The 15,553-nt window shown below is 60.7% G+C and overlaps 1 protein-coding gene across 1 annotated transcript in view; it reads left to right on the plus strand.

Annotated features, from left to right (window-relative positions):
- The first annotated feature begins 368 nt into the window (after positions 1–368).
- Positions 369–15,553, plus strand: part of KCNQ2 (potassium voltage-gated channel subfamily Q member 2) — a 46,073-nt gene continuing 30,888 nt past the window's right edge. The window contains 1 exon segment of the mRNA XM_033094543.1: positions 369–735. Coding sequence (XP_032950434.1) covers positions 440–735 — 296 coding nt within the window. The 5' untranslated portion in view covers positions 369–439.

Raw genomic sequence — 15,553 nt, forward strand, 5'->3', positions numbered from 1 at the left:
TGCTCCGAGGTGTCCAGTCTCAGAGCGCTGGGGCCGCTCAGGCGCGTGCTTGCCTGGTCCTGCCCACCTCACAGGTGACCAAGAGGCCGGCGTTGGTCAGGGCGTAGTGGCGGGGGGAGTGGGAAAGGGACCGCCGGGTGGCAGGGACTCCTTGCTCAGCGGGGCTCAGCTCCTCTCGTTTCCCGCCCCTGCACTGCCCTCCAGCCGCCCGCGCGGCGTCGCAGGGGTTAACGGGGGGCGGGGCGAGGCGGCGGGCGGAGCGAGGTAGCCGCAGCGTCTCCGCGCGCGGCCGGGGCGGCTGGAGCGCGGAGCCACCGCCGCCGCTGCCTTGGCCATGCGGCTCCCGGGCCGGGGGCCTGGGCTCGGGCCCGCGCCGCCCCCCGCGCGCCGCTCCCGCTGAGCCCGTGTCCCCGCCCGCCCGCCGGGCGCCGCCAGCACCATGGTGCAGAAATCGCGCAACGGCGGCGTGTACCCCGGCCCGAGCGGGGAGAAGAAGCTCAAGGTGGGCTTCGTGGGGCTGGACCCCGGCGCGCCCGACTCCACCCGGGATGGCGCGCTGCTCATCGCTGGCTCCGAGGCCCCCAAGCGCGGCAGCATCCTCAGCAAGCCGCGCGCGGGCGGCGCGGGCGCCGGGAAGCCCCCGAAACGCAACGCCTTCTACCGCAAGCTGCAGAATTTCCTGTACAACGTGCTGGAGCGGCCGCGCGGCTGGGCCTTCGTCTACCACGCCTACGTGTGAGTGCCCGCCAGCCGCGGCCACCGCGGTCCGTGTGTCCGAGCGCCCGCGTCCCTCACACCGTGCGCTGGGGTCCGAGCCGGGACCGCGTCCTGGGTAAAGCGAGGGGCGGAGATCGGAGAGCTCCGTGGCGAGCTCACGCAGGAAGGCGTTCTGGGGCCCGGGGTTTCAGGTCGTGTGAGAGCCCTGGCTCTTCTCCCCAGGCTGGGTTGCATCAGCCCCTCCCCCGCAGAACTGGGTGTGCGGCGCCGCGTCCTTCGCTCCTCTGCCCCGAGGCCCCTCCCCACGGCCACTGCACCGAACAAAGGGCCAGCGGGGATGGAGGGCGGCGCTGCCGGTCCTGCCTCTGGATCTGGAGGCCCGGCACTCCCCTGGACTGGGTTCCCCCGAGGAATGGGGGTAATGGGGGGAAGAGCTGGCCTACCCTCCCCGTTCCTCCAAGCTGCTCACTCCGACTGGGGTGAGCTTCTGCGTTGCTGAAATGGGGGAGGGGTCCTAACATTACTCCCCTCCCTCAGCCCTAGGCTGAGGGCAGTTGACACCCTGCCCCTGACGCCCGCACCCTCCCTGGCGTTGCCTGCATCTGTGACTCCCCCCGCCCCAGGGCAGCCTGACCCCCATCTGCAGCTGGTAGCTGGAGGAGCAGGTGTGTGCCTGATATGCCCTGCACATTCCGGGCTCTGGATTCCTTGGCACAGTGGACACCCAGGAGGAGGGGTGCCACTGTCTTGGGGCCTGCCAGCCCTGGCTCTAGAAGGGGCTGTCTGTCTCCCCAGCTCTCCTGAAGTCCTGGCCCCTGGGGCAGGGCCTGCCTGCGGCTCTGGCTGGCTGGCTGGTTGGCTGGCTGGCATTGTGTGCACATGAGTATTCGTGTTGTGTTTGTGCAGGTGTCTGCGTGTGCGTCCTGTGCTGTTGGTGCGCACAGCCGCGGAGCCTTCAGGTACTCTCCCTCCCATCCCAGCTAGCCTGGGGCCAGGACTCGGCCATTTTGTATGAAAGAGGCGTTTTGGGATGGAAGTGAGGGGCAGAGTCTGGGAAACTCTCCGACTGACCGTGTACCCACCTGGGATGGGAGGGGTGTGTGCCTGTGACCCGTTCAATGCGTCCATGTACCTGGGCCTCTGTGCCCTGGACAGACCCTCTGTAGGATGGGGTCAAAGGCCCTGGGCGGGACTTGCCAGGCTGCTGGGGGGACCAGCCTCAGTGCCCAACCTCTCTGGGCATCCCAAGAGCAGCAGGCCCCACTGCCCCCCGCCCAGGTGGCTCTGGCTGCTCATCCTTGAAGAGCCCTGTGTCTCACCAATGACCCACCCACTGACACCTCCTTCCCGCCTGGCTGGGGGCCAGTCTCTGGTCAGCCAGGTCCTGGCCTGAGGTGACGTCCAGTATGTGGACAGAGCCCACCCCCACAGCCCAGCAGCCGGGGCCCAGTCTGACTCATGGTGTAGCTTCCAGAGGGTTTACTGTGCTTGGGGCATGAGCGTCCCTGGTTGGCAGCGTTTCCTGGGGTCCCTCTGTGGTTCTGGCCCTGGTCCTTAGTGTTCTCTCCCTGTCTCGGTTTGCAATGGTCGGCCTCTCTGTGCCTATTGCCTCCTAAAAGCTGCAGCATCCAGAATCAGAAGCAGAGTGTGTGGGGTCCCTGGGTCAGGCTCTGCTTTCGTGTGTGTATGTGTGTGTGGGGGGGTGGGGATTGGGGGGCGTCTCTGTGTTGTCTCCTGGGGCAACCCGGCATGAGGACAGGTGGGGGTTCATGTGTGGGGGCTTCAGGGGCATTGGCCCTCATTGTCAAGGCAGCCCTGCCCTTCGGCCTGCTCAGGCCCCTCCTGGTCCTTCTACTGAGGGCACAGGCTTCTCTGAGCTCCCCTTGCCCCCAGCTCACCAGTGAGTGGCTCAGAGTCAGGGGAAGGCAACCCCGTCGCAGGGGTTTTCCTGGGGAATGGGGTAGGTAGGAGGGGTCTCCAGCAGCTGCTCTGTTAGTCACTTAAGTCCAGTCACAGAATCTCTGCAGACCACAGTTTTCTCATCACCAGTGGGCACAGCTGCTCCTTGCCCCCAGGGCCTGGTGGAGATGAACTCCGAGGGCTGGCCCAGTGGGCTGTCCCTGAGTGGTGACACATCTAACCTGCTACTGATGCTCATGGCCCATCCCCCACCCCCCTGAGTTGTGGAATTCTCCACTGTCCCTCCTTCCAGCCCAAACATGGGGCCCAGCCCCTCCCTTACTCAGGAGGCCTTTACTGCCTCCCCATGCTGGCTTCTGGCCCGGGGCCTGAGTGTGCCGCTGTCCCTGTGCCCCTGTTCCCTCTCCCAGCTCAGACAGACCGGCTTGGCTCATTCTTGTGTATCATTTGGTTGGTGGACTGTTGCTGAGTAGGGCCTGGGGAAGGCAGGGGAGGGCAGGGACAGGCCAGGGCTGGCAGTCTTGCTGCTGCAGACCGTCCTGACTGGAGACCGGTCCCCGGGTCTGGGGCAGCGCCCAGCCTGCGTAGGCCACTTCTTTGGCCTTTTGACCCCAAAACCTGCTTTCTGGAAGGTGGAAGTGTCCCAGTGGATCCCAGGGGCAGCTGCTGTCAGAGGTGGGGAGGAAGGCGGCTGCCCTGTGGCCCCGTCTTGGTGGGCGCCAAGCCAGGTGCCCCCACCCCCCCTGCCCTCTGTGGAAGGAGTATTCTCCACAGATGTGCTCTGGGCGTGGAGCCATGACCATCTCTCCCTCTGTCCGTGAGCTTTTCCAGAAGCACTTCTAGAGACAGGTGCCTTCCTTGATACCACAAGGTGTGGGCCTGCCTGGGCAGAAACAGTTTGGACCCGCCTCTTCCAGCCCCAAGGCCCCTGGAGGACCCCTTCCTCTGCTTGTGCTGGATGGGGAATGGGCCCTGGGTGGGCAGACCTGCCCCGAGTGACTGCTTACCCACATATGGGCGGTGCCCCGGGGCGCACAGGGGTTCAGGGTGGAATTCTGTATGGGTAGGTTGGACTGCCTCCGCAGACATTGCCAGCAGTGGGGGGCTGTGCCTGAGGAGCTGAGCTGTAGGGGTGGGAAGGGGCACGACCCTGTAGAAGCTGCCCCCATCTTCCACCCTCACGTCCCCTGGCAGGGTCTGTCCCCCTGAGTGTGGGGCATTTCTGTAAGACGACTTGCTAGGTATAGAGTCTGGAGTTTGCACGAGTTTCCCAAAGTGCGAGGGCCATCAAAAAGGCCCCAAACCACCGTGTCAGGGATGTGTGTCCACTCCAGGAATGCCCACAGGGGAGGGACCTTGGAGAACCCAGGTCCCCATAGTCACGGGGAGCCGGGTAGGTATCCATCACAGGGTCTGGTCTCCATGTGGCTCAAGGTAGGAGTGGGAAAGAGAACTTACACTTATTGTGCACCCGCTGTGTGCTGGTCTCAGGAATTTCTCCCTGAGAGAGGCTCATGTCACCCCATTTCACTGGTGGAGAAACTGAGGCCAAGAAAGGTTGAGTGAGTTCCAGAGTTGCCACACTCAAGCTGAAAAGGTGAGCGTTTGGGGAACAGGTTGCCTGACCTTGCCAACATCCAGAAGCCACTTGGAGCTGCTGGGATGAAACTGTTTATAACAGGCCAACGGAAACCGCCTTATCGGCAGTGGGAGGGGCTTGACCTGCTCTATTTTCTGAGCTGTTTTCTCTATGGCTGAGACACCAAGTCCTCTGCCGTCTTTTCAGAGGCCTGTGGCTCGGGGCTGCAGGGCCCGGGGTTACCTCCCTGCTTTCCCTCATCGGGATACAGTCTGGGTGCCTTCCTCTGGGTGGCCTTGGGTAAATCAGTGCAGTCACATTTTCGCCCCCCTCACCTGTCTGCCCTTGGAGTGCAGGCCCACGTGGGAGGTGGAGCCTCTGCCCTCAGCCTCGGGCTGCACACCGGCCATTGTCCTCTTTGGTGTGACTGCATTTGGGGGTGAGTGCAGGCTTGGGGGATGTGGCCAGGGTCCCTCTCGGCTGACGGAGCGTTCTGTGCTTCCTAGAGGGAAACTGGAGTCTGAATGGCCAACCTCTCTGAGGTCCTGGGAGAAAATGTTTATCAATCGAGAAGCAGGAGAATCTTATGGAAATTTCCCGGAAGGTGAAAATGCCTGGAGTTGTGGTTCCCAGGGAAACCTGGGCTATTAGATGACCTCCAGCCTGTCTGGAAGCCTCGTGCCTCCTTGCAGGATTTCCCACCCTCACCCAAAAATGTGAAGTGAAAGTAATCTACGTCAGTAAAATATTACACCGAGCAGTAAATCTCCACACACATTCCATGTCTGCAAGGTAATAAGTAGTAGGAAGCTTGGCTTGTGTTTCGCAGTTGCAGCAGAGAGAATCTCGGTTTTATTACAAATCAGTCCAAGTCACATACTAAAACTAGGCTCTGTGGACACTCAGAAGGGGACACCCACAGCTCGGCCATGGGGGTGCCCCTGCTCTGGCCCTGTGCCCACCACGTGGGGGCCCCGCTCCAGGGGCCTGAGGATGCTTAAGCCCACGGATGTTTTTGAAGAAACTGACCACTTCCAGGAGCACAAGCTGAGTCCAGTGGTGGACAGGGCATTTGAGGCTGCTGTCACCCCAGCTTGTTTCAGTCAGTAAGTTAATGCCATGCTCCTGCCCATCCACGATGCCCACCCAGCGTGTCCACGTGTGGCCATCACACAACACGGTGCTCGGAGTCCATGCTGGTGAGAGCTGCTAGAACTGGGCGTTCTCAGCGACCCATGGAGGGAACAGGGCCCAGAGGACAGAGAGCTCTTTGGGCATTTCATGGAAGGTGCTGACAGAGGGCCTTGAGTTGGGGGAGAGGGGGACCCCTCAGAGGGGAGGACTGGAGGGACTCAGCATGGCCCTGAGCCCTCCAAATGCCCATTTGAGGTTGGACCGGGGGCTCAGGCCAAGTCCTGTTAGAGCCTCAGGATGGTGGGGAGGCCCTGGGCTGGGGGCTGTTGCTCCTTCACCAGGCCAGGCGGGTATCCCACATCTTGTTAAACACTACAGACTGGGCTGCATGGGTTACCTCGCAGGCGGGTCATTTTAAGTTTTCAAGTATAAATGTGGGGTCATTCTGAGATGGAAATTGCTGGAACGTGCATTAGGAACAGATATCGCCTTGCTACCATCACTGACGCCAGGCCCATCTGCGTTAGGTGTGTTGTTAAAAGGTCCACTATGCGTCATGTGAAGACAGTTCAGAGGGTGTGTTTGGGAGGATGGTGAGGGGTGGGGACCGCGGGTTCTGAGCCAGCCTGGCTGGGATTCTGCGTGCAGGGACCTCGAGTTTCCTCGTCTATAACATGGGGTGACAATTCTGTGAATCACTGAATGCAGTGCTTGCTGTGTGTGATGTCCACGCAGCTGTGGCTGTCGTCGTTGTCACCATGACAGCGGCCCAGCAGAATGAAAGGCCACGTCCTGAATGGGGAGTGGAGGGCCCGGCAGAGGAGGGGTGGCATGTGCTGACGGCCCCCTCGGCCATCTGCCCCTGAGCCCAGCCTTGGCCACTTCTCAGCCCCATTGACAGTGGCTGGGCCTGGATGAAGGTGTTACTGAGCTAGGGCACGCTGCCCCACACGCGTAGAAGACAATACTATGGCACTGGCTTTGAGAAGAGAAAAGACCTTTGATTGGCGAGCTCCGAGGCGAGGAGACAGGACGCAAGGCTCAACCGGTCTCCCCATCCGGGGTCGGGGCGGACTTAAGGGGTTTCAGCACCAGACCTTCCTGGACAGCGGTCCCTTCGCTTCTGAAAAGGTTCCGGCTTCCGGTTCGGTCGTGGCTGGTGGTTTGGTCCCGTGGGCAGAGCAGTTAGTTACAAGTGATACTCGTGAGTGGGGAAAAGTTTGGTTCTGGGTCCTGTTAGAAGCAGGAAAGGACCAGTTTGAGCTGGTTTTACAAAGGGCTTTGAGGCTGCTGTTTAGACTTGAGGCTGCACGTTGGACACGAGGCCCGGGTCTGACACTTGTGCAGGGAACTGGCCGCTTTCCTAAGGAGACGGCGTGCGCTGCACTGTTGGGAGATGCGGTCCTGTTCCGCGGAATGGCCTGCGCGCACAGAGCCTGAGCTTGAAACACACCGTTTTGGGCAGGTTGTACCAATGAACCCCTAGACTAAAAAGAACTGTGGGGCTCCCACGCCCTGTGCTCAAGGCTGAACCCACCTTCGGAGGGCACTGACCCCAGAGCTTGGGAGACGCCTGCCGAGCAGGGCTGGAGCTCAGCAGAGCTTTCTCACAGCAATCTGCTGAAAGGCCGTGGCAGCCTCTTAAGACGCCGCCTCCTGTGTGGCGATGCATGGACAGTGCTGGAGGAGGGCAGGCTTTCCTGTCACCGTTGCGAGGCCCTGGTCCAATCCACACCACAAAGCTGGGGCCGCTTAGCTGGATCTCAGGTAGAAAGAAGGGAAGCAGACCTGAGATTGTCCCCAAGAACGTCGTCTTCCACGCTGGGGGGAGGCTTTTGCAGAAACAGCCTCAGCTCTGGGCAGGACCCTTCAGCCGCCAGGCCTTCCCTCATGTCTCCGTGTTGGCCCTGCTTTCTGCAGTGATGCATCCCGCTGACCTGCTCCCAGCTCGCTTCCCTGGCAGCTGGTAACACAGCAGTGAGCTGGCAAAGTGAGTCTGCCATCCTTACCTCAGAAAGATGGCTGTTTCTGAAGCCTGTTTGTCCCACGTGTGAATTAAGAAAGCCTGTTTGTCCCACGTGTGAATTAAGAAAGCCACGGCAACAGAGGCAGAGGAGAGGGACCTAGGGCCGTTTCCCAAATGGACGGGTCTGGAGCTGGTGGGCAGCTGGGGTTTTTGTTGTTTGAGGCTGGGATGGACCATGCTTTTAATTTAGAAGGAAATAGGGCTGAAGATCTCAAGGGTCCCAGTGTCCCCAGAAGGGAGAGCTCTGGCTGTACTGGGACCTGCATTCCGGAGGCTCTGCTGAACGCAGGTGGGAGCCATAGGGACTACATTTCAGGACAATGAGGTGCTTCTAAAATGACCTGCCCTGTAAGTTTGTGTGGCTCTCTCTGCACCCTGTTCTGTGTCATCTCACTGAGTGTGCCAGGATTGGTCAGGAGCCCACGGGGCCACCCCAGCCCTGCTGTGGAGAGTGGGGGGTGCAGTGACGCTAAGGACTGGGGCGCAGGTCCCCACGTGGGGGTTTCCTTCTGGTCAGGTGTGGCATTCAGTCATGGGAGTCTGGAAAGGGGGTTTCCTCGCCCCGCACTGTGTGTTCTTTAGGAACTGGTGAGAACCACGGGTCTCTGGGATGATGGGTGTTACCATGAGAACGGGCATGGGGATGCGATGCCTCTCAGGTGCTTCACACACCTCCTGTCATTTACCCCCAGGTGCGCGGCCCCAGGTAAGGTCAGTGGTGCAGCCACAGTGTGTGCCCAGCAGGCAGTGGGCTGCAGGGGCTGCGGCCTTCTTCAGCAGCTCCGTGTGCAGTGAGGAGACCCCCCACTTGGGCAGGTGACCTGCCTGCCTGTGAGGAGGCTCTGGCTTCTCCCCAGCCACTGGCTGCCCAGAGCCTCTGTCCCGCTGCCCAGCAGTGGGTTGGCCAAAGGGAGGGGACGCTGGGGCGGGCAGGGCCATGCCTATTCCAGCAACTCCTTGCAGAAGCTCTGGTTGTTGGGGGTTCTGGTAACTCCACTTGGGGGAAAGGGAGGGTGGATGTGTCCCAGGCCGCCAGCCTTGAGTCTCTGTGAGCCTGGCCTGCGGGGAGCATCCTTCTAGATTATTCTGGCTGTCTGCAGAGTGCAGCCCCTCCCTCCCCCAAGTCCTGTTTAAGCCACTCCCCCTACACGGAGACTCTGTCTTGATCTAACTAGGGACCTTAGAACTTTTGAGTTTTCTTTAACATTTAGGCCTGGAAATAGTACTTGAAGGGTTTGTAGGAGGAAAGGCAATTTCTCCTTGGACCCCAGGTTTGGGCGGGAGGGTGGTGAAATGCTTCCGGAAGCACCAAAGCGGTTCACCAGAAGGGGTGTGGACGTGGGAGGAGCCATGGCCAGCCCTTTGCCGATTGGTGTGTGCTGCCTGCGCCCCCATCGCTAAGCTGGTCCCCTTGGGTGTACCGGCCGTCACAGGAGCCTGGCTCAGTCCACGGAGATTAGGAGGTTGTTCACCCAGAGGGACCTAGCCTGTGAGGGACCTGGCTCCCCAGGACAGGCCCTTGCTGCAGGAGGGCAGGGCCTGACCTAACATGCTTGGGCGTTCTGGCAGGGGGCGCTGGCCGTGGTCCTGAACGCAAGCCCACGGCTAAATCTCCTGGTGGGCACCAGTCTGGCCCGTGGAGAGTGGGGTCTTGGCCCACCGCTGGCTGGCGCTGGGGGAGGGGCTGCGTGGCAGAGCTTTCGTCTGGACCACTTGCTTCCATTTCCAGATTCAGCCCATTGTGCTCACAGGGTTCTCTGCTCCCCAGTTGGCAACCTCTCCCACACCCGCGTTTAATTAGCCGAGAGCTGGATTAATGTTGTGTGCAGGAAATTAAGGGTTTTGACCCAGGCAGTGGGCAGACAGCGCCACACTTGTCTGAGCAAGGGAGCGCTGGTGACCTCTTAAACACTTGGTTGTGTTTTATTATCTTTTCTGATTACAAAAACGACACGGGTCCATTGTAGAAAATTGGGAAGATGCTGAAAAATGCAAGGAAGAACATTTTTCTCTTCTGAGGTATTTTCAAGCATCTGTGCCCATCTATGCATTTCTTAAACAAGATAGGATGCAGACTCTCTAATGATGTATTGTGGGAATTTCCTCAGAGAATTAGAGGTGCCTCTGTTGGTATGTCCCAGTGCTTCCTGGGCAGGTGACCCGGTGGCTCTGCCCTCGACTGCCCTCACCTTGGGTCTTCACTGGCTCAGTGGCTTGGGGTGGAGACAACGGCTGGGGTACTGGTCTGGAGGATGGACCCTGAGGAAACACACAGCCAGGACTGAGGCTGGCCTGCGGGGCACGTTCAAATGAGGTCCCTGCCTATGGGTGAGCCTGCCGTCACTGGAGGTGTGCAAGTGGGAGGCTGAGAGAACACTCACTAGGGATGGTTTTAGAGGACCAGTGTGGCCAGAGCTACGAGCCACGGGAGCATGGGGGTGGGGGGGGGTCAATCACAGCTGGTTGGAGGATTTTAGGTTTGAGTCCTGGGTAGACTGATGTGGGGGGAAGCAGGCCTGGCATACTGTCAACCTCAGAGGGGCGAAGGGGCAGTGCCATGTCTTGGGTGACCCCTTCCCCACCCCCCGCTACTGCACAGTGCTTCCACCTGACAAGGCCAAGGGCTCAGCAGAGAGGTGGTGTGTGGAACTCACAGGGGCCGGAGTCAGCCATGGTGACCCTCTGCTCAGGCCAGCTCTTTGGACAGAGAAGGAGGGCACTGTGGGACCCCAAAGGTGCTGTGCTGGAGTTTTGTGTGTCAGGATGAGCTCAGGATGGGCAGGCATGGGGGACACACCCTAGGACTGGGCCCCCAGAGTGAGCTGGGACTAGGGGGCCATGGCTGACAAGGACAGAGCCAGTTGTAAGCATGGAAGGGGAGCCCCCCAAAGTCAGGGGAGGACACTTCTGCAAGGGGAGCCCCCCAAAGTCAGGGAGACACTTCTGTGAGGGGAGCCCCCCAAAGTCAGGGAGACCACTTCTGCGAGGGGAGGCCCCCAAAGTCAGGACCACCCTTAATCCCCCCATGATGGGCGCACACTCTGTGTCAGGCTTCAGGAGAAAAGGTCGGGCTTCAGCGGGCGTCCTTTGCCTGATGACGGACGCAGGCATGCCAGCAGGGCGGGGTGCCCGCCGTGGCGAGTCTGGAGGGAACAACATGGCAGGCGTGCGGCTCTCCCAGCACAAGTCTGCCTTGTCACAGAGGGCGGACGCTGCACAGATGGGAGGGACGGCTGCCTCGGCAGACCTGAGAACGTGGCTTTGTCTCGTTTCTCTTCTTTCTTTTCCTTTTCCTTTCTTTTCTTCCTTTTCTTTAATTGTGGTTAAAAACTAATAGAACACACATGAATCATTTAAAGTGAACAAGTCAGCGATATTCAGTGTATTCTCAATGGGGGCAGCCACCAACTCTTTCTAGTGTCAAAACTTGATCACCCCTTGAAAACACCAAGCCCCTCAGTCCCCAGGGCCCCTCTGGCCCTGGGAGTGGGTCGGACTGCTCTGGCCCATGTCGTGTAAGAGCAGTCACACACTGGTGGCCTTTGTGTCTGCTGCTCTCATGAGATTCATCATGTGTCCCCGGTGTCCGAAGTGTCATTCCTGATCAAGGGCTGAGAGTGTTTCCAGGTGACGTGGAGAACATCCCGTCACTTGTCCATTCACCTGTGGGGCGACAGACTTGTTTCTCTGTGAGCTGCTGTGCACGGAGCTGCTGTGACATTCGTGTTGAGTTTCTGTATGGACACCGCATTGCCATTTCTCCTTAGTGAGCTGTGTCCACTCCATCGTGGGCTCCCTGGGGTGGGCCATGTCCCTCCTGGTCTCAGGTCCCCCACGCTCTGCCTTCAGAAGCCCTCAGTCCCACCAGGATACAGGCCTCCTGTCCACAGGTCCCTTCTTGACCTCTTGCTCCCATCCCGTCCCGTCACAGCGGTGTTTGGAGGCAGCGTTGCCATCGAGCCTGTCTGAGTGGGGCGGTGGGCTTTCCTTCAAGTGGATCTGACCTTAGCGAGGGAAGTCTCGGCCACCACTTGTCAGGATGGCATGGGCCACCCCTGTGATTGGGTTGTGGATGTGCACGTGGGGGGCTGGGTGAGCAGAGCAGGTGAGGAGAGAGGTGGAGCCCCTGTGGAGGGTACCCACACTAGGAGGGTCAGTGCCCTCCCTAGGAGAGTGGCCTGGGAAGACTTAGGGGCTGGGGAGCCTCTTGGAGAAGGCAATGTTGAAAATGAAACCTTGGGATAAGGAGAAAGTGGCCCTGTGACTGACTTGCGGATCGACGAGGCTTCCGGGCAGCAGGAGGAGAGTGTGCAAAGGCCCTGGGGCAGGAAGCTGGCCTGGTGAGGAGCAGGCAGGGGCAGCCGGCACACTTCCTCTGGTCTTAGTGGTGGTGCGGTCGCAGGTGGCTGGAATGAGGCCACAGAGAGATGGGACACAGTCTGACATCCTGGACGGAAGAGCCGAGGTGAGGTCCTGGAGGGAGAGGGTCGCCCAGGAAGACCCCCTGCTTGCAGGCTGTGAGCCTGGGTGTGCTGCCACCGTCTATGAGAAGGCTGGGGGTGGAGGAGACCCATGAATGCAGGGGGAGAGTCCAGGGTGTGTGGGGGGTGGCGGAGCGCCCTCAGTGAGCCTTTGTCCAGCCCTGTGGTCTGTGTGGGGACAGGTGACTAATGGAGAATAACTCACCACGGTCCCTTGGGATCAGGTGAGAGGCACCTGGGATAGGGCCTTTTCCCTGTGCTGAGTCAGTGCATTTCCTGCCCAGGCTGTGGGTCCTCTGGGCCCGGCCCTGTGGGGACAGCCACCCATAGCTCCCAGAGCACCTGGGCTTCACCTTGGATGCCCACTCTTTCTGGGGGCAGAGGTCTGTGTTGGGCAAATGGCCTGGGGGTCCCCGTGAACCTGGGCCTTCTGATGGCTCAGTGGTTAGGGAGTGCGGCTGGGAGAGGGTGGTAGGACCCTGAGCTCCACAGCCCCGTCCTGGAGAGAGCCCGCAGCTGATGCTTGGGAGGGACACTGGCCATCCGGGGTTGCTTGCTGGTGGGGGGCATCGTGGGTCCCTGAGAGCGTCTTCCTGCCCTGGGGTTGGGAGGACTGGTGCTAAAAGGCTGTGGATGTATAGTGGCTATGCAGCCAGCTGGGGGAGAGGCGGGCCACAGGCTGGCCAAGGCCGTTGGCAGAGTCTTCAAATGCTGAGCCAGGAACTGGCCTTCCGAGGGTCTGGACTTCCTGAGATGTGGGCTGTCAGGTCCCAGGCGTTTATCGTGCGCGTGCTGTGTACGGGGCAGCATTCTGAGCTCTCGCCTGCGTCACCTCCTCGCAGCCTTCGGCCCCGGTAGTGCTACCAGAACCTTCCAACCTCCAATTGGCAGGCTCAGATAGGCGCCCGGGTGGACTAGGGGGCTGGGTGACGTACGTGGGTGAGCCTTGGCCTTAGGAGAGGGTCCGCTCCGCTCTCTCCGACCCTGGCGGGATCTCAGTGATTCTTCACGTCTGGTTCACGCCTGGAGCAGCTGTCAGCAGCCGAGCTTTCTGTCACTTGGGCAGATTGGAAGTGTCAGTGGGTCCTGGAGGCAGAGCAGTTTATTAGGGGGCAAAATTAGATTCCAGGCTGCAGTGCCAACTGCAGTCCTCGTGGACCAGGCGGGGTGAGGTTCCCTGGGGAGCCCCGCCTCTGGTCTGGGGGCGGGACCTGCTGTGGCCTCACGCTGGCTGCCCGCCTGCGGTCCTGGGCACTGATAGCAATGGATGGCATTCTGAGAGGGGGAGTTTCTGCAGCCCCTCCTGTGGAAGGGGTGCTGGGGCGCCCCCCGCATGGCCGCCAAGCTGCTTCCGAGCCTCGTGTTCTCTTGTCTGTAAAATGACGTGCCTCCGGCCTCAGGGTTGTCACATGCCTGGTGTACAGCAGAGCTGCTGCGGATTCTAGCCTGTGGGGCTGCGGGTGGGGGCTCGATATGGGGACCCCACCCCACCCATCTCTCCCAACTCTGCCCCAGAGCAGCCTATGGGGGGCAGTGAGTGGGCGCTGGTGACGTGACTTCCTCCCACCCCTGCCATTCACTTCTTCAATGTTTATTTCATTAAAGATGTAAAATGAGGTTAATCCGTCATTCTTTGGAAGGAGGAGGAAGTTGGCTAGGGGACCCAGGGGGATGGAAGGGGGTCCTCTATCCTGCCTGTGCAAAGGCACCCTCCCTGTTGCTCCTCCCTCCCCCCCACCACAAGGAGAATCCGGAAGGAGGCGGCAGTGACTTTGTCATGTTTTTCAGAAAAAGAAAGATTTCCTGCAGTCAGATCGGGGAGGGGGAGCGGAGACGGAAGCAGAGGGGTGTCTCTCTGGAGGTGTAGGGGCACCCCCTCCTGAGCGTGCAGGGGCAGACAGGATGCACATACGCCCCAGGACCACCTTGAGGGGTGTCCTCCTGCCCATGCTCCTGCCCCCACCACCCTGCTGGCTGCCATCACCTTCCACCTGCCCTGGGCCCCTCCCTGCCCAGGACCCTGCCACGCCCCCTCCTGTTTCAAAAGAGGGGTCCCTCTCTGCTCAGAGGTCAGGCTTGGCTGGAAGCCCCCCTACGTCTGGGAGGCCTGTCCTGCTGCTGGGGGAGACAGGCCACATGCTGTGGGGCCGGGAGTGCTGGGGCGGGCTTCCACCCCTTGTGGCCGCTTGTGACTGGGGTGCTCTGGCCGGCACTGGGCCTGGGTGTATTGGGGACATGGCTCGCTCTCCAGGTGGCCAGTGCTCAGGTGAGTACCCCTCTGAGGTCACTTCCTAGCCAGCCACCCTGCCTGCCCCCCCATCCTGGCCCTTAGAAGCTGGGGACCAGCTGCTTGAGATGCTTGTCTCCTTGGCAACCACTGCTAGGGGAGCGTCCTGACTTTGAATTCATTATCATAATTAGCGGCTGCAGAAACCACAGGCCCTGCCTTTGGAAACCCCTCCCCTCCTCTTCCCTCCCATCTTTCATCCTTCGGTGCAGCCTGGACAGTTCCTGGGCTGAAGGGCTTGGGAACTCCCCCCAGGGCCCCGGGATGGTGCTGATGGTTAGTCCCAGCCCTGGGGGGCGCTGCTCACCTGCCATGCAGGGCCACCCAGGGGCCACAGCAGGGCTGTGCTGTCCCCTCACATCTCCAGAGGGGTGGAAAGGGGAAAAGGGAGGGGTACCTTCTTAGTCTGTCAGGAGCCAGAACCCAGGAAGGGGGGTGCGGCAGGAGCACTGCTGTGCACCCCACTCCCCACATCTGCGTCTGCGTCTGCAGGAAGCTCCAGGTTCTGCCCAGGGTGACCCTGCGATGGGCTGCATCGCTGCGGGTGGTCACCCCTATCGTCCTGCAGAGGGCGGCCTCTCCTGTCTGAGATAGGCCCCAGGCTCCCTGCGGCTGGGCCCCTGTGCAGTGGCCCCGTCACGGAGGAGGCTGTGCCCAGGGGCCAGGAGGCTGGGGCAGAGCCCCGTCAGCCTCACGGAGCCTCAGTGACCCTGTCTCTAACTTCCCCATCAGGGAGCAGGGATGCTGCTGTGTGCTCAGGTGACTGCAGACAGGAAACAAGGGTCTTGTCCACTGTTCAGCTGCGTGGAGAAGTGGCAGAGAGGAGGGAGGCCTTGCATTTGGAGGTGACGCCCATCTGTCGGTGCCGCAGTCCTGGGCCTGCAGGCAAGGCGTGTGGGTGCCCTGTGTCACGGGAATCTGCCGTCTTCGCTTGGGGACGTGGCAGGGCGCCTCCTGGTCTCCCCCACCTTGGGGGGTGGGCATGTGGGCCTCCTTCCTCCCCTGCCCCCCACCATCTGTGACCGTCTGTTCGAGAACTTCATAAACAAGCCCAGAGCTGTTGCTGGTACTTTCCGGGGTGGGGCCTCTGGGGAGGGTGGGTTTGTCTTCCGAATTGCTGGCATGGCTCCCGACCCCGATCACTAACTGCCGGGAAGGGCTGCACATCCATCCCTATAGCATGGCCAGGCCATTCCGGAATGTTCTGAGATGCCAGTCAGAGCTGCCCTCAGGAAGCAGGGCTGAGAAGGCCTAGTCACCTTGGGACCTGGACCTTCTCTTATCACTTCGGACGGATGTTTTTATACGGTACAAGGAGTGGGTCTTCGTGTCCCTGACATGGGGATGACAGTGCCCTGTTCTCCAGTCTGTCAGACTCACCCTCTGCCAGGTCCTGGGACACGCCATGC

The sequence above is a fragment of the Rhinolophus ferrumequinum genome, chromosome 23, assembly GCF_004115265.2.
Source record: "Rhinolophus ferrumequinum isolate MPI-CBG mRhiFer1 chromosome 23, mRhiFer1_v1.p, whole genome shotgun sequence".
NCBI classification, from domain to species: Eukaryota; Metazoa; Chordata; class Mammalia; order Chiroptera; family Rhinolophidae; genus Rhinolophus; species Rhinolophus ferrumequinum.